At 38.8% G+C, this 18,644-nt stretch overlaps 1 protein-coding gene across 4 annotated transcripts in view; it reads right to left on the minus strand.

Annotated features, from left to right (window-relative positions):
• SLC10A7 (solute carrier family 10 member 7) overlaps nucleotides 1-18,644 on the minus strand; it is a 195,069-nt gene that overhangs the window by 154,372 nt on the left and 22,053 nt on the right. Inside the window, exon 5 of one of the 4 annotated variants that reach the window (XM_071219156.1) lies at nucleotides 9,908-10,039. The exons of the other annotated variants lie outside the window; for them this stretch is intronic. Coding sequence (XP_071075257.1) covers nucleotides 9,944-10,039 — 96 coding nt within the window. The 3' untranslated portion in view covers nucleotides 9,908-9,943. Of the gene's footprint in view, nucleotides 1-9,907; nucleotides 10,040-18,644 lie in introns of those variants that run through there. 4 annotated transcript variants of the gene reach the window in all.

Raw genomic sequence — 18,644 nt, forward strand, 5'->3', positions numbered from 1 at the left:
CTTCCATACGTGAGAATAGTGAGCATTTGACAAGAACGGTGTAGAATACTATGGAGACGTGCTCGCAATATATTAGGTGGACAAACAGGAACAGAAACCAGTGTGCAATATATGATTTCATCTTATTAAACGTCTGTTCCGATAAAAGGGTCTCCAAGATGCACTTTAATATCTCACGTGTGTCTCAGCCCAGTCAGCCATCATTTCTCTGACTCTAGCCTTTCCAGTGCGGTTATGGTATTTCCTTTATTTTGTTTTGTTTTCTCTGTTTCTTTGTTTCTATATTTTCTAGATTATTCACTGAAAACACAGATAGCTTTTGTAATAAGAAACCCAAGTTATTAAAAAGATTTTAAGTGGTACGAGAACATAGAGTTACCTGCAGTCATTCTGGAAGACCGCCTATAACTAGGAGGTGGGCCCTGAATGAAGGGTAAGCCACTCTCTGGACATGACATTGGCCAACAATTGTTTATGTGACAATGTGAACCTACCTCCCCCGCCCACGACAAAGTCATTTCATTAAGAATGACAATTTTATGTTATTAGAGAAAGAACCCAAGACAGTCATTATCAAAGAAGTCATTTTGGGGAAGTTAAAGACAATTAATGTAGAATGATCTCAGGTTGCAGGCAAAATGAATGAGAGTTTAAATACTAAGAGCCACAGAGAATATCTTAGGTAAAAACAGAGTTTTTATTTCCTTTAAAACAGAATTTATTACTTACCCTGAACTACTACTTACAATAGTACAGACAAAGTTGAAGGGACTATTTTACCTGTAAAGTCAGATCCATGAAGCTCAATTTCTTATGAAGCAAAGACAGAGCTTCTCACCTGAATTTTTACATGAAATATTTCCATTAAGAGAACATTTGAAATTTCTTTTTTTAAAAAATTATCTGTTTATGGAGCCCAGTTAATTATTAGGTAGCCAGTGCATATAACTAACAACACACACACACCATCTAAAGTGGCTTGTGCTTCACATTTATGGTATGACTCATTCAAAATAGGTTTATGAAATAAATATTTTCCTCTTCTAGGCACATTTGAAAATGAAGAGATGACCTAAAATAAAAATGATAGCTTTGCATTTAAAACTGTGTTTGGATCATCTTAGATTGAATTGATTTGAAACATGTTCCTAGGAAAATTTAACAGTAAAACCTTGCCATGGGAAAACACTGCTTAAATGTGAATTGTCTATACTCCAAGTGCTTATTACATCTAATTATTCACAAAGCACCGCCTTGGCCAGGATATTGTAAGGAAGATGGAAGCATCAGGTAACAGTTGGATTGAAAGACCTCTGTTGCCACTTCGCAATCATTCTCTGCAGTTCTGAAAGATCTCAGTTGAACTGAAGTCTTTACGAGACACCAAGTGAGCTAACATGCACTGAAAAACTCTTCAAGAATATAAATGAGGAAGTTACTCCAACCAGCCCTCTTTTTAAACCACAATTAGCTTAAATTCAAGATCCAAATTGTGAACATAGTTTTAAGATTTTTCTAACATGTCCTTTAACCTGCTTTCTCCCTTGTCTTCTGTATTTCCCTTATCTTTCTAATCTTAAAGTTAAAACAAGGTTTACTTTTTTTTTTTTAGAAAAAATATAGTTGCTTTTCAAAAAAGTATTCCCTTAACTGCTCCTTACATCTACTTTCTAATCCCCAACTCACTTAATTAAATTCAGGGTGAATTTAAATTATAATTAACATCTTTTGAGGGATTACATGTTCTAATCACAGTTATGCAGTGAATATTTGAAACACATACATTTTGTTATATTATCTGAAATGCAAATTAGAGTACAAAAAAGATGGTTAATAAAAATGTATAGTACTGAAGACTTTATTATGGAACCTGAGGGACTAGAAATGAGATTAAAAGGAGTAAAAGCACTGATACAAGTACAAAAACAAATTGCTTCACCTCCAAACCCCAGCAACGCCCCCCCTCGGCTCCCATTTAACCCAGCCTCAACCGTCTACAAACTGCCTTCCAGGGCCTGTTGTTAATAAAGCTGAATTTCATTTTTTCCCCTAGATCAAGGAGCTCACAAAATCTTAAATGGGAGATATGCATAAAATTCCAGGAGCAAGAAAAAAACCCTGTTTTTCTGACCCAGGAATTCATAATGAAATGACTTAACTTCTTTACTTTTCCTTCAAAATAGCATTTCCTAAGCAGAAAAAAAAAGCTGACTTTTATTAAGCTTCCTCTGTGTGCCAAACAATGTGTTATTTCACTTAATTCTCTAAATTACCCTATGAGGTATGTATTATTCTATTTTAAAGATGTGAAAAATAAGGCCCAGGGAAGTTCAGTGCTTGAGAGGAATAAGTGAGACGAACCATTGCCGAAATCGGGACTCTCAGCCCCAGCCTCTTCTTGTAAAAGGACAATGCTAAAAATGTGAGACCCTAGGAGGGAAGCCTAGGGCAGAGCACCTGTTTTCAATTGTCCATTCTCACTACAACCTACTCGAACAGGCTGTTGGGATTTCCCGGGTGTAAGAAGACACCTTCACCTCTGGTGGTCTGCTTGGATAGAACCCCTCAAATCTCATTCTTGGGGCTTTCGGGGCTCTCTGCAAAATCCAAGAGCATGCTGAAAGCCAGGCCTACCTCCCCATGTTCCCATCAGTGTCCAGTGGTTAGAACAGGCTTTATCAGGAAGTAAAAATCTGATTTGTTAGTGTATGCCCAATTGCCTTTAGGTAACTTTTCTCTTTATCTTCAGGGTCTTGTTGTATACTTAGCAGGTTATTATCTCCAAGGTTAGGTTTCTCTTTAAGGAAACTAATGCAAATTCAAGTTCTGGCCTTTATTTCCTTGAACTGTCAGCTTCCTGTTAACTACTCACTATTCATACAACTTTTGCAGCCAAGTTTTACTAGTATTTAGACCAGTTCTTAGAGATCATCAGTATGAGATAATACCAAGTTGCTAAGCTACCTAGCCAGTCAACCCTAAAAGACAGGGGTTGGGAAACACACACACATACACACACACACACACAACCTTGTTGGCATGGTTTTTTCCTCATCTATCCCTGATCCATTCTCGTAGCTCTATGTGAAAGAATTATGCCTAATTTGATACAACCTTCTGCACAAAAATGATAGGACACAACTCAGAGACTGGAGGGAAACTGGGAGAAAAGGGCTGTTTCAGTATGTAATTTTCCATGTAAAACAGCCACATGTAGCCACGCACTAGAGGGCGCTAGACAGCTTACTAGATCTGAATTCAGCTCCATAGCTAAAGGACCTCCAATAAGTTTAATTTAACCATTTCAAGCCTGTTTCCTCATATAAAAGAAAAATGGGTGTAATCTTAGTATGTAGTTGTAAGAATTAAATGAGGTAAATCCAAAGCTAACTTTAAAAAAAACCAAGCAATGGACAAATGTTTATTTAAACCAAATAGACTACATAGATTTTCTTCAAAGTAGACTTCTTTTAAATGATAGCCTTGCTGGATAAAGTAGCCTTGGTTGTAGGTCCTTGTTTTTCATCATTTTGAATATTTTGTGCCAATCCCTTCTGGTCTGAAATGTTTCTGTTGAGAAATCACCTGACAGTCTTATGGGAGTTCCCTCATGGGTGATTAACTGCTTTTCTCTTGCTGCTTTTAAGATTCTCTCTTTGTCTTTAAGCTTTGGCATTTTAATTATGATGTGTCATGGTGTAGGTTTCTTTCGGTTCAACCTGTTTGGGACTCTCTGCACTTGTTGGACTTGTGTTTCTTTTTCCTTCACCAGGTTAGGAAAGTTTTCGGTCAATATTTCTGCAAATAGGTTCTCAGTCCCTTGATCTCTCTCTTCTCCTTCTGGTTCGCCTACGATGCAGACATTGTTATGCTTCATGTCGTCCCAAAAGTTCCTTAAACTATTCTCATTATTTTTAATTGTTTTGGGGTTTTTTTTTTTTTTTTTTTTTTTTTTGCTTCTTTGGGTGTTTTCTTCTACCTTGTCTTCCAAATCACTAATTCAATCCTCTGCTTCATCCAACCTACTTTTTATTCCTCCCAGTGTATTCTTGATGTCCTTTTTGATGGTTTCTATGCAAAGTAGACTTCCTTTAAAACAAATTTTACTTTTGACTCTGTGATGGGCTTCTTTCTATGTACAACAGCTATGTTTGGGGCAGATGTATAGCAATGTATAGCAACAGCGTGTACAGTTTAGACCACAGGTGGCAAACACAGGGCCTGCAGGCCAAATCCAGCCCTCCACCTTGTTTTATCTGGCCCAGCACCTTGTTTCTACCCGGCGGCAGTGCCAAGCTCTTGCTTAACTGTTAAGGAGTAGTTACATTTACACAGTCCTGAAATTACATTCGACCCTTTGAAGACAACCATGAGACTGATATGGCCCCCGGTGAAATTGAGTTTGGCACCCCTGGTCTAGACTATTATTGGTGGGAGAACAAGGATGTAAAAATGGTGTAATCAATCCTTTCGACTATTTCTCTATATATCTCATAGTCTGTTGCTTTCTCTAAAGTCTTTTCTTCAGTCCTAACAACTTAACAAACATTGTTCAAACTTCATGCATCCTTTAAAATGCCATTAACAACATTTTCCATTGCCATTTAACCCCCTTATAACTCATCCCCACAGCAATCACCACACTGTTGTCCATGTCCACGGGTCTTTTTCGCTTTTTGTTCAATCCCTTAAGCCCCCCAATAGCTATCATCCTGCTCTCTATTTATGAGTTGGTCTCTGGTTTGCTTGTTAGTTCAGTTTGTTCATTAGATTCCACATACAAGTGAAATCTTAAGGTATGTGTTTGACTAGAGCTCCTCTGAAATACCCCTAGGTACACATCAGATTTTGAGATGTAGACATTATATATAGCTACAGACATATATACACATGTATTTTCATGTACCCACATGAATATTCATACACACACACACACACACAACTAACTAAATGGGTAATACAGAGACATATAAAAGAATTTGCTATAACCATAAAGAGGGATTGTTTAGACAGATACGTTCCTTATCCCTTTGTTCTATATGTATAAAGTCAAACTCATAATTACCTTCTCAGAAAGAAGTCTCTTTTCTAATGTAACAGATATGTAGCCTAATCTTTACAAGGTTTTTGCTGGAATATTAAAATGATTAGAAAGAATTATAGAGAATCATGTGGTTTCTTTTTCACCAGATATATGGCAACCACCCTACTAGCTTACAGAATCTAACTAGACTCAGACTTTAAGTATTTGCTGACCTTTAGAATCTCCCTGAAGTTCCTCCTTTTAAATCTACACGGCATTACTCGCGCAGGCTGGGCTGTGGGCAGGGGACGTGCATGGGCATGCAACAGTGACCGCCGTTTCCCACTCCCTCAGCGTGCGCCAGGCTCTGTGCACACATCACCTTCAGACGCGGCATCTTGGGCAACAGGGGCAGGGCTGACTAAGTAATAAACACCAGGGGCCTATTTAAAATAGTCCCCAGTCACACAGTACCATTTTAAGTTACTTTAAATAAACAAATATATTAGAAACAGGTACACACACTTAGAAATATTTAGAAACTTCCCAAATTTAGGCATCTATTGAAAGTATCACCAAAAGCTATCTAGAACACTGACCCAACTAGATTTTCTCTTCTATTCAATTTTTCTTTTTTTTTTAATGTCAATGGTTTATTTTTTTTAATTAATTAATTTATTTTTATTCAGTTACAATTGTCTGCATTTTCTCCCCTTCCCTCCACCCCACCCCAGCCAGTCCCACCTCCCTCTCCCACCTCTACCCTCCCCCTTCAATTTTTCTTTCAGCATTTGAAGTATTGCTTATTGTTTAAGAATATATCCTAGCATTAATGCTTTAAGTTAAATAATACCTAACTGAATATTTTTGTCTCAAATTCTGACTGAAGGTAAAACCACTTCCATTTGGTGAATCTGGGTAAGAAGAAAGGTAGATAGATACTGTGCGGAAAAAAGATAAAAATCTTTGATCTACCGAAATCCATTGAAAATGTTTATAGCCATATATATGAAAATAATGATCTAATAACTAAAAATTATAACTGTTATCTATTAAGGCAATTAAATATTATTATTATGGCAAGCACTTATGAGTACTTACTCTATCAGACTAAGTGATTTATATTCATTATCCTCTCACTTAAAATTAATAATACACCCATTTTACAGGTGAGGTGGATGAGCAGAAAAGTAATTTATCTAAAATTAGATAGCTAGTAAATAGTGAACCAGGATTTGTAAAAAAAAAAATCCCATACTCTTTCACTATGCTATAGTGTCAACATTAAAAACCTCAACTGAAAACAAAACTACTGAAATCTGAGCCACCGTTCATACCAGACTCAGAATCTTCACCCCACAAATACCCTTCTACTCCATCTGACCACTTCCTCTCCTCCACCCCAGCTGCTCCCAAAAGATAGGTTTATTCGGTTTAAGCTGCATCAAAAATAAAGAGCAATAAAAGCGATGTCAACATAAAATATAAATCTTTCAGCATCTTCACAATTAACTTTTTAAATAATAAAATATAGTAGAATAACTGAGGGACGAGTATTAAGTAGTAATGAAGGTGCTGCAAAAAAAAACCCCTAACATCCGGTCAGCACCCCTCCTGGGTACCACTGCGTTAGAGCATCTTAGCTCGAACGCATCATCAGCCTGCGTGCCTGTTTTGGAAACCATCACCGTGTACTCCACACCAGTGTTAGGGAGAAAAGCATGTCCAGAAAGTAATTAAGAAATTAGTGGTTTTACAGAATGCTATGAGAAAAAGAACTTTCTAATAAACTTTCTCTTTCTACTTAGAGCAAAATTTTCCTACAGATTTCCTTCCCTCATTTACATATCTGTGCAGGCCTATTCTTTTTTTTTTTTCTTCTTCCAAGCCCCTTTGCCCTTTCAATCATGAAGCATATTACTCCACTGTCAGTGCAAAGCAGTTCCTAACAACAGGGAACCCAGCTGGGATAGGAAGAGGGCAGCAGGCTCATGCATTAACATAATAATCCAACTGTGTTCCCATAGGCCCTTAGGGCAGACAGCATATTAGGTAGGCCTCCTGTGCAGACCCCAGTGGAAGCTGCCTGATCACCTGCCTATCAACCTGTGGCAGCTACAGCCGGCTCAATAGCACCAGCTCCTGCCAAGCAGTGGTGCCCAATTACCTTACTACAAAAGACAGAAATCCATTTTTCTATGTCTGTTTAATGTACTCTGCATTTTCGTATTTACAGTTTGAATCGAGGTTTCTGCATTGTTTCCAGGGGACTGACTTAGTGCCTTTCAACTTTTGAAAGTCTTGTTGTCTAAAGGCCCTACTGCTGCAGTAGGCAGGGATAAGACTGAAAACCAAGTTTCAAATACAAAAGCCGAGGTTAACAAAGCTAACTGCTTGGTCGCCAGTCGTCTGAAGATTCATCACCCACACAGAGCACTAGAGGTGTGGGGGAGACCCGTATGGCAACCAATGCTGTTTCCCCCAGGGGACAAATGTCGGGGAAATCCTATGCCCCAATGTCTTCTTGAAACGCAGTTTTGAAAATTCTAATCCAAGCATATTCTAAGGTTCCCACAAAGGATATCTTTGTGTACCGTGATCCCCCCTATGGACAGTACATGGATCGCTACAACTGGCTGAAGAAGGAGAGAATCACAAGAGATATGACAAAATTTTTTTTTAAATCTCAAATTATCACTGAAGACTATTTTTAAAAAGCTGGCCCACTGTATGCTTTTTACTGCATGCATGTATGAAGTGCATGTCTTATTTTAATGCTGCTCAGTTGTGTGATTTTCTTTGCAAGCCACAATACCTGTCAAATAGAGGAAAGCCCAGGGCTATATTCCATTAAAAAGATATTACTTATATGTTACATAAGATCCTGTTGAAAACATCATAAAGAGATGTTTGAAATTATAATTCCTTTCAGTGAATTAAACACAATAGTCTCATTCTGTGATAAAATTTCCCCTTATAAAGGGGGCAAAGAAGGTATATAATTTGACATTTGGGGGAAAAACTACTTTCGGAAGTATTCCAAGTAATGCGATTTAAAAGAGCATAAGGTGACCTATTTGACCAGGGAAACATTTTCAACCAATCAAGTATTACTAAAAGAAAAGAAAAGTTTCTAGAAATGCTGTGTTTTGCTTTTTTAATAGCTATTTTAATAAAAAATTAATCTTCTAGTGAAAAGTGCACTTATCTAACATTTCTAAGAATTTTAAATGTTAGAGAACTAATACTATGATTTAAGCCAACCAACGCGATATGCTTTATGTGCATCCTAATCATTAAGTATCAAAGGCCATGTCTGCATGCGGCACTGATTGTCACTGTCAAGGTTACCTCTGTTACTTCAGCAGTACTAGTCTGGGCATCATTAACAGATGATGGCGACCATTCGGCAGTCTGTCAGTTCTGTGGATTACCTCCATACACACCAGACAGGTTTTTATATAAGATAAATGCCCTCATTAGGCACAAATTTATTTGCTCTTTACCAAACAACCTGGAGAAAATTCAAATGAAAGAGAAAAACCATACTAAAAAAAGTTTTCTGTAAATCCTGAGCTATTGAATGATCAACACACTATAATATAGTATATGTTGAAGGAAGCAAGATACAAAATATTAAACTCAATAATAAATACTAATGCTTACATTTGTATTAAACAGCAAAATTGTACACATCCTGTTCTTGATCTTTCGGGGATTCCAAAGGCTCTTTATTCTTCATAAATTCTTAGACTTTGACAAAATGTAATGCATCTTCCAAGTCATTAAATACAGAAACTTGATTTTTGATTAAATAACAATAAACAACAGCCATGTGGTGACAGAATAAATGGTAGACTTTACCATTTTAATTCCTTCAAGGGGTCTACTTCCACTCTAGGGTAAGCAAAAGAAAGGCATTTATATAAAACAGAACTGTAGCTATTCTATTAATAAGAACTTGATTTTAAATTAAATAGTAACTGATGCAGCTGGAATGATTTGATCTCTAAAGGATGGTAGAGAAGGAAATAAGGGACAGAACTGTACTATCATTTCTAGCATGAGCTACTGTTTGGGTGAAGGTAAAATAAAGCAAAAACTAAACATAAATGAAGAGAAGCGTTATTTCAAACTTAAATGGCAGTAAGTAGAAACAGAAAATGATGTGAAAGGAACTGAATTGATGTTTAAGGCCAATAGACCAATTTTAAAACCTACCCCCAACCCCCGCAGCAGTTTCTTCAGGCTATATTTTCCTGTATTTGAAATACACCCCATCTTCATTTTGATTCTACTGGAGCATGCCCTAGCCTTCAGAGAATTACCTAGAAAGGACCCTCTTCTCCCCATGAAAACAATTTGATTCTGAAGGACATTATGTAACCAGTTCAATTTGGTAGTGTAGATGTGGCTTCAGAGATGGTTTGCAGCGAGTATATTTTGACATTTCTGCCAAGGATGAGATTAAGTATGAAATATAGAAATTACACATTAAAATAGATGCCATTTTACTTTGTTTCTTCCTGAATAGCCCTTCAGCTCTTGAGGCACATACATTTTTCCCCAGGCAAAATCCCCAGGCTAAAATAACTAAGCCTCATATCTTCAGGAAACCCAGCTTCCCAAACATCATCCTGAGGTATCTGATTATCTATCGGCTATAGTTTCATTTCATATTTAATCATGTAAATCTTACTTGAAAAAGAATAAATACTATACTTATCTGTCACTTGCTCAGCTTGAATGCAGTCAAGGACAATACTTGATTTTCTACTACTTCTTTTTAAAATGTTGTTCATTGTTTAAGCAATAGAGTTAGAAGTCACAAGGATTCAAGAATTGATCCTGCCCTGGATGGTGTGGCTCAGTGGATTGAATGCTGACCTGGAACCAAAGAGTTGCCAGTTCGATTCCCAGTCAGGGTTGCAGACCAGGTCCCCAGTAGGGGGTGTGCAAGAGGTGACCACTCATTGATGTTTCTCTCCCTCTTTTTCTTCTTCCTTTCCCCTCTCTCTAAAAATAAATAAGACTCATTAAAAAAAAAAAGAGCTGTTCCTTTTTATACTCAAAATATAACTTTCCTTCCGAGACTGCCCTCTCAACCAGCATACTACCCCACATTGTCCCTGGGGGAAATCCCTCCCATCTACCAAGATCTAAGCCTATCCCTCTGCAACCTCAGACTCACAGGCAATTTAAGAGTCCAAGACCACCATTTTAAAACAGAAATAGATGTTCCAAAGCTATCGCTCCAAACTTCAGGTGGAAATAAACATTAATTTAAATTAAAACCAAAGAAATTTATCAAACTAGTAAAACGGTAAATAAATAAGAAGCTCTTAAAATCTTACAGACCATCATAGATTTTTTTAAAGTTTAAGATTATACACTTAATCTCAAAGCTTTTAAAATTAAGAGAAATTAAAATGCATATTGAATCATCACATTCTAACAAAGCCAACTTGAACTATATTGCAAGTATTTTTATTTAGCACATAATTTTATCATAAAAAAGTTGATAGATTATTTCCACAATATCTACTCAAATACTAAATCATTATACATTAAGTTATTAAAAAGAGATCTTAATTGCCTGTTACACTTAGCTCTGATTTCAAATCAGAACCCATGCTGGCAAGCTATGGACAGAATGCTGAAACAGAATTAAGAACTAAAAGATGAAAAAGAGAAACCAAATATGACAGGGTAGACGAGGAGACAATATGCAAGGAAATCTATGAGTAAGGAAGAGAGTCAATAAATAAAAAGCAGGAAGTAAAGAACTAACACTCACCTCCTCAAATTTGATAATATCTATTTTTTTAAAAAACACAATTAAACACTTCCCTGTACGTAGTGTTGTGGGAGAGTGCCCCACAAAGAGATGACAGACATGGTAATGGTCATGAAGGGAAACGGGAGGTGGGGGGAAGGGAGGGAGGAGAGGGGGAGGACAGGGGAGAGAGTGCCAAGAGCCAGCGAAGCAACCCGAGACAAATGCATGCACAGGTTAGTGCCCAGGAACACTGACAACTTCTGACAGATGCAAAGAGGAGTTACCTTTTGGCCTTCTCCTTAGCAAATCCCTATTTTAGTTGTGTGTGTGTACATGAGGTGCGTGACTCGGGAGTGAGGGGACAGGGGAGGCGTGTGAGGAGTCTGCCTGAACCACGACACAGTGGAATGCTGCTGGTGCTGCTGGCCTAGTCCTGGAACACGTGCTCTCCTTCCCACAGATCAGGACTTGACTACGACACCATGGTGCTGGGAAGCGTTCTGTGACTCCGAATACAACGTGCTCAGAGTAAGCCATCAACTGGGGCCTAGAAATACCTACAGGACAGTGGTCATAACTGACTCAACTTGCATTCAAAGTGGAAACCAGACAACCTGACAGCAGATTGTTCACAATGGGGTGGCCCATTGTGTTCACAATGGGGTAACAGAAACACGGTTCCCCCTTTGTCACTGAAGTAACAACAAATTCTGCTCTGAAAATAAAATCAGTTGCCTCTCCAGTTCTTTGTGCAAGAAGTCAGTTTTAGTCTTGCTTCAATACTGAATCTAGAAACAAAGCAATAGATCAATTAATCCTTATGAACGGCTGCTAGGAGCTTCATTTTCCTCAAGGAGTTAAAGGAAGCCTTGACCACTACACAAAGAATATGAGATCTCTGCGCTCTATTGCTAACACATATCTCCAATTAGGCTTAAAGACATTTTTACAGCTTTTATGCCAAGTTTATATTACTGGATGTTAAAGAATGTGTGGTAGCACTTAGCACTAAAGCTGGCTAATCGTGCTCTTGATAACAATGGTTTATGATTATATCTCAAGGAAAGCAGGAATAAGGCCTGTGCACAATTTTGTTGTTACATGATGATGTTGAACAGAAACAAAAACAAGTGGCGAAGCCAACCAAAATCTTTTGTTCTCTCTTTTAATACTCACATCCAGAGGCTGAGGCATCAAGAGTTACAATCAGATTTTCTACACATCCTTTGGAATAAATTCAGCTAAAAGCTCTTAGAGACTTTAGGATGAAGGCTAATTCAAAAGAGCAAACCTACGCATATTTTCCAAATTTTTATGTGAGTGAACAATGTAAAATTGGGCCTGGAAAGCAAACAGGTAAAGGAGAGCAAGAATTTTTAATTAGCCTTTCATTGTAATACCAGTGTGAAAAGAAAGAAGTAAGTATTAATAAGGTACAGATTTCCCACCACTGGGATTTATTCTGAATTCATTTCCAGACCAGGAAGGAACACATAATCTAGAAATCTCCACTCTGACGCAGTTAAAAGTTGAAATAATACTACTTGAAAAGGAAGGACTGGAGCTTTAAGAGCAGCGCTGTGTACACAGAAGCCATGCACACTGATCTGTAAGTTTAACTTAGACCCACAACGCCCGCTTATTTCATGATAACTGATCACTCACCGGATAGCATGTGTATGTGGATATGAATAACAGTGTAGAGATTTCAGTCACGTGCATGAGTTCCTATTCATTTATTTTTTGGTATGTGCACTTCTCAAAACCCCACACACAAAAAAACAGCAAAAAAGAAATACACTCACTACAGTTTAAGGTTACTCCAACAAAAGGGTTAATTGGAGAAACAAATGTTCTCAGACTGTTAATAATGGGAACGACACGTACTATGTGCCCATAAGTAACTCGCAGGTATCTTTGATCTCCAGCCCCACGCGGTTTCTGTTGCCTACCATAGCCTGGCCTCTGGGACGCTCTCAGAGCCAGACATCTGGCTACTTTGCTGTTTTAGACTAATCTCCTCCCAGGAGAGCTCAAGAAATGACACTAGGCAAGGAGGGTCCTGGCAAGGGAAAAAACATTACGGTATTAGCAGATTTCTTTTCCAGTGGACGAGAGTATCAAAATTGTCTTCAAATTTCTATAGGGCTCTGAGGAGCTCTTCTGTTCTGTGGTTTTACTCCAGCATAATTTAAATGGAATGTGGATATTGTTTCTTTAAGGCCCATCAATCATCTTTAAAAATTCACTGAATGTTAATCAGAGAATATTACAATGTGTAGGAGAAAGTTGTGGGGAAAAATACAAATCAGATTAATGCTTCACCCATCTGTTAGGGTTGGGTGACGGCAAATAAAACGAAGATTTTAATTGTTAGCTGAAGGGTGACACCGACATCCTTGGATAAGGTCGAAGAGTTGCAAATACAGCTGCATGCCTCCCATTATGCCAACTCCCTATGCTGCTGCTTCTTTTCACTGCGTTTTTTTTTTTTTTTAAGAATCTTAGCTACCAATTTGCCAGAAAGGTTTTATTAATGTGTGCTTCTGCAAAGTGCCTCTGAGGAAACCAAGCGGAATCAAGGAGAAGCGATATAAGCTTTAAAACACAGTTACAGTCAGGACAAAATATTATTTTTGAAGTGACAAAGATCATAAATATATTTCTCAAGGCAACAAATATATCAACATCTTAATACCTTTTTAGGGATTATTGTTCAATCCCCCCAAATCTATACATTCTAAGGAAAAAATAATTTACCTTTTGTTATACAAATAGAATATAAGCCAAGTAGGGTAACTGCTTCATCTGTGAACTTTAATATGTTATCCTAAAAATCACATTTTATCTAACTCTAATACATTCAGGTAATATATTAAATCAAATGTTACAGTATAATATCATATTTATATTCTTATACAGGATAGAAAATTCACCAGACTGCTAAAATACCTAATGCACTTATCTCATACCTACTGTTAAAAGAAAGTCCTTGTTTTGTGTTTCAGTTGTCTTCACAATATTACAAACACAGAACTACAGAGGAGCTTCTACCTCGTACTGTATTTCCTAAGTTAACGATTCCAACACCCTATTTTATCATAGCACCGTGTACTCTGTCAACATCCATTATAACTTCCACTGAAGGTAAAAATCGTCCGAGTAAGAAAGGCAGTCTTAAGCAATCATAATTCATTTATGATTATGTAATTTCCCAGGTAAAGAATTATGTTACAGAAATAAGCCAGTCACATAAAAAGACACATAGTGTATGCTGCCACTTATACAAGGTTTGTTGAGTATTCAAATTTGTAGACAGAAAGTAAGAGAGTTGGTTGCTAGGGGCTAAGGGGCAGGGAGGAATGGAGGGTTGTTACGGAACAGGCCGGGAGTTTTACTTAGGGGAGGTGGAGCTCTGGAGATGGACGGAGGTGGTGATGACACAACAATGTAATATACCTAATGCCGCTACGCTGAAAAGCTACAGCAAGTGCTCAACATTCATTTTTAGGTGAAAAATGAAGCGAGAGAATGAGTGCACTCAGCAGATCAAATCCCTAAGAATGCAATGGTAACGACTCAGAAAGGCAGGTGATTTCATCAGTGACCAGCCTCTGCAGGGACGCTGATGCCCACGCTTGCTCGGTGTACTTCCTCACAATTTACAAGGGCTTCTGCACATTTTTTCATTGGATCCTTGCAAGCAATTCTATGAAACAAGGATGCAAATAGTATCGTTCCTCCCATGAGGAAGCCAACGCTCAGAGAGGTCCAGGGTTTACCTGGTGATCACTCAGGCTACCAGGTGAGTAGTTGTACAAGTAGACATCAAACACCTGCTGTGATTCTTTGGCAAGTGTACTTTTTGCTAAAGGTCAGGTGGTCTAGCAGCAAAGGTAGTGGTATTGTGCCACAGTGTCGTAAGCTGGCATTGTTTAAATACTTTTCATCCAGGACCAGGATCAGGTCCTTACGTCTGTGACAGAGTGGGGCCCACAGGTAGAGGTCAAATGACTTCAACTACAGAGACAAGAAGGACTCGAAACAGAAGGCTGGCTGTGCTAAACACCATGATTCAGATCAAGTCCCTGGAAGACACTCCCCCTGGGATGGGCAGGCAGCCAGACAAGAGGAGGAGTGATGAGACAGGAGGCAGGAAAATTGGGAGCAACGTGGTAGGGAAGCCAAGGGACATAGCAGGCAAGTAGCCACAGTGTCAAGGGCTACAGTTAGGTCCCGGAGGACGAGAGCTGAGAACCGGCCACGGGATGTGGTGACTGAAATCACTGCCAAGCATGAAGAAGACCCTCTCGGTTAAAGTAGTAGAAATGGAAGACAATGTGAGAGGCATTGAGGGATTAAATGTAAGACTTCTAAATTAACACACAGAAATCTTGGGAAATCTAGGCATATTTCACACGGGTTTTGTAGCAGTTTGAAACAAACACACAACTCTTTCTAGTAATCCTAAGAATGCCAAGTTCAGGAGACGAAACTGAAATTAAAAGGCAGACGTGGAAGAAGAGAAGGGACCGGCAGTGTCTTGCTGCCGCTACTGTTACTTCTGCTCTTTCACCTGTCAAAGGCAAAAAAACTATTGCCATTTCCCAGACCGCAAAGGAGCCTGGAGGGGAAAAAGTGCACATCTGCCAGCCGGCTTGCAAGAGGGATCAATACGCCAGCTCTTGTCAGCTGTAAGATTCCTCTAAGATGCCATTAAATTCCAGCTGTAAGCAAAAGTGGTAACTGGCCCCATTTCACAGAGGAGAAAGGCAAGGCCCAGAGAGGCCAAGTGACTGCTAAGGCTGAGATGAGCGACTGACAGACCAGATTTCCATCTCACTTCCAGTTCTCTCTCTGTTGATCAGATCTCCTCTAAATGCCTTTATAAATGTTTCAATGAATCTTATCTTCATGCATGGGATTAGCAAGATCAACTCCCCACTGATGATGCAAAATAACCCAGAAATGTTTCAGGCCTCCCTGATAAGCCAGGAATAGAACTTTTGGGGCTGTGATGATCTTGATCTTTCACCTCCAGCAAAAATCCTCTCATGGCTGTAACTTTAAAGTGAGTAATGCATGCCTCATTTGCTTTCCAAGCAGATAGGAAACCTTTTTTAAACACACTCACATTGCCGTGACCTCTATCTATGACTTAAAGAGTTCACCACATGCAATAATTTTCTTTGCTCAAGAGGCATTTCTTAGTTTGTCTCTGAAGAGATGTGGGCACTAAGCCCATTGATATAATTCACACACACACACACCATACTCTTTTAACTTGTTACCCTTCTACAATACCTGAAATCAAACCTTTCCCTAGCATGTATTTGGAATTCTGCACGACTATCAAAGGGTTCTAAAAGTAAAATCTAATCAAAATGGCAGTGTTCACACTGAAAGAAGCACCTGGCCCTAACCCTAGGCCAGGCGAGAGGGCGGCCAGGGCCTACAGGGAGCAAACCCAGTCCAGACCCCGAAACTGAAGCTCCGGCTGCCCCACACTGCCAAGTGGGGCTGAACTCACTTGGGGTGCATTTCGGTTGTTTCTGCACCAAAGGAAAACAATCGTTTCACAATATGGGCCAATAAAAAGCCATTCCACTCTGTTTTGCAGATTTTTATGAGGTTGATAATGTGAAATAGAGATTTTTGAGTCGTACAATGTCACACCAAGCGCAGGCGTCCGGAAGGCAGGCCCCAGCTCTCCTCTCCTGCTGATTCTCTCCAGTAGAAAACAGTGTCTGCATACAGTGGGAGCTTAACTGCTGGGTGAGCATCCCATTCTACTTCGACAGCTGCACGGTGGGCAGAGTGGTGTTTGTTGTTGTGCTTTAAACTGTCTATGTGTGTTCTACACACCTTTGGGCATCTGTTTTCTCATCGTTTTAAAAAGAAGTAGAGTCCTGAGGCCCAACCATCACTTAGTCTAATTCAGCAGGTCTAAGGTGCAGGTAAGAATGTTTCCTTCCTGATCACCCCAGGTCATGCCAGTGTAGGTGGTCTACGGAATCCACTCTGAGAAACAAACAAGAAACACCAAACAGAGAGTATAATAACACGCCTGCAACCAGTGCACTGCTGTCGGTGGTGAGCCTGTCCATTTCCGTCATTCAACTGACCAGGCTCAGCCTCCAACACAGATAACACAGAGTTCAGCATGAAATATTCCTCTCTCACGACCCGCCTTCCCAGCTTTCTCTGATTTGTATCTAGTATGATTCTTAATGTTTTCCTTTTTCTTTTTTCCTTCAGATATTTGAAGGCAGAAATTCTTAATTGTATTTCTCTTCTACTTAATTTTACTCACAAAATTTTACAAAGTTATATAGGTTTGCAACTTTATTGGAGAATTAAAAACTTGTATCGACTTCACATTTTTTAGGCAATGGCTTTTAGCTGAATCCTTCACTATCTCAGCTTGCAACACACACACGCACACACACAAACACACACTGAGGTTAAAGAAGACGGTGCATTTTCCCCAAACCCTACATTTCTTATTTTTTCACTAAATGCCAGCGTAAGTGATAGAACCATGGAACGCCTCTATGACAACACCGTGAAAACTACATAGCACTTTCTCTTCCAACTTAGCAAAATGATTTTCTAGTCTAAAAAGGAACCCTCTTTTATAAAAGAATCCTTGTGGTAGTTACTGTAAGGCAGAAGTTACTTGAATTTTAATACGATGATTTTTTAGCAAGACCCATGAGGGTTAAAACTTTTGTAAGCCTTTTGGAAAATAATCTTTTTTTTTTTTTCCTACCACAGAAGTTTACATTTGGAACAGAAGTTTAGACCTAGCAAATGTACAGTTTCAAATAAAGAATAAGTGTTTATCCTATATCTCCCATGTTCTAATAAAACAGAAAACACTTTGATCTACCTTCTTTCTTATACTTAGAACTAAAAGGAGGCCTCACCCAGCCATTCCTTTCATATTATTTAAGGGAAGAACTGAAGCGGCACACACAACACACGCACCCACCAGCATCGCCATCCGTGAGACCGCGTCAGCCGCACACTCCTGAAGTTCCCTTGGAGACACCGGAATGAATAACTAACAATCACAAAAAAGAACCTAACCATGTTCCCGACATTTAAAGTAGTTCAAAATTTTAAAGCCACAAAGTAAGACTGTCAGTAAACAGAAAGACCCTAAACAGTCTTTCTTTTTTTCTAAAATTTAATCTTTTTTGTATTTTTTCCATTACTAATTAGTCCCCTTATACACCCTCCCCCCAGCAATCACCACACTGCTGTCCATGTCCATGAGTCCTTTTTCCTTTTTGCTCAATCCCTCCACCCTTAGCCACTCCCTACCTCCCCCCCCCACCGCCAAAGCTGTCACCTGCTCTCCATCTATGAGTCTGTCTCCGCTTTGCCTGTTCGTTCGGTCTCACTTGCATATCTAAAGGACTCGCTAGCCTTCCGGGGTATATGCATCGTCCTGCACTTACACTGAGTTCCTCCTGCAGCTAAAAATTACTATAAATTCTAGTTGGCTCCCTGAAACAAAAATATCCACGTGATAAAAACAAAAGTTGTTTTATACCTTTAACAAAAGGTAATAAGGCTATTTCTTGCCAAAGTACAAGCTGTGAGTTTAAAGGATGCAGTAACTTTCCGTCCCTGACAAAACCTTTAGGTAACCAACAATTTTACGGAAAAGGCCTTTAAAATGACAGGCATATCAGTAACAGAAAAAAATTTCTTCCTATATTACGTAACAGCTTTGCAAAATAAAACTAAGAGAATCATTTCAAATAACACTATTATATCTGCATTAATCCCCAAATTACTGAGTACAAATATGCTACATGATCACAGATTCTT

This window comes from Desmodus rotundus, chromosome 9, assembly GCF_022682495.2.
Source record: "Desmodus rotundus isolate HL8 chromosome 9, HLdesRot8A.1, whole genome shotgun sequence".
Lineage (NCBI taxonomy): Eukaryota > Metazoa > Chordata > Mammalia > Chiroptera > Phyllostomidae > Desmodus > Desmodus rotundus.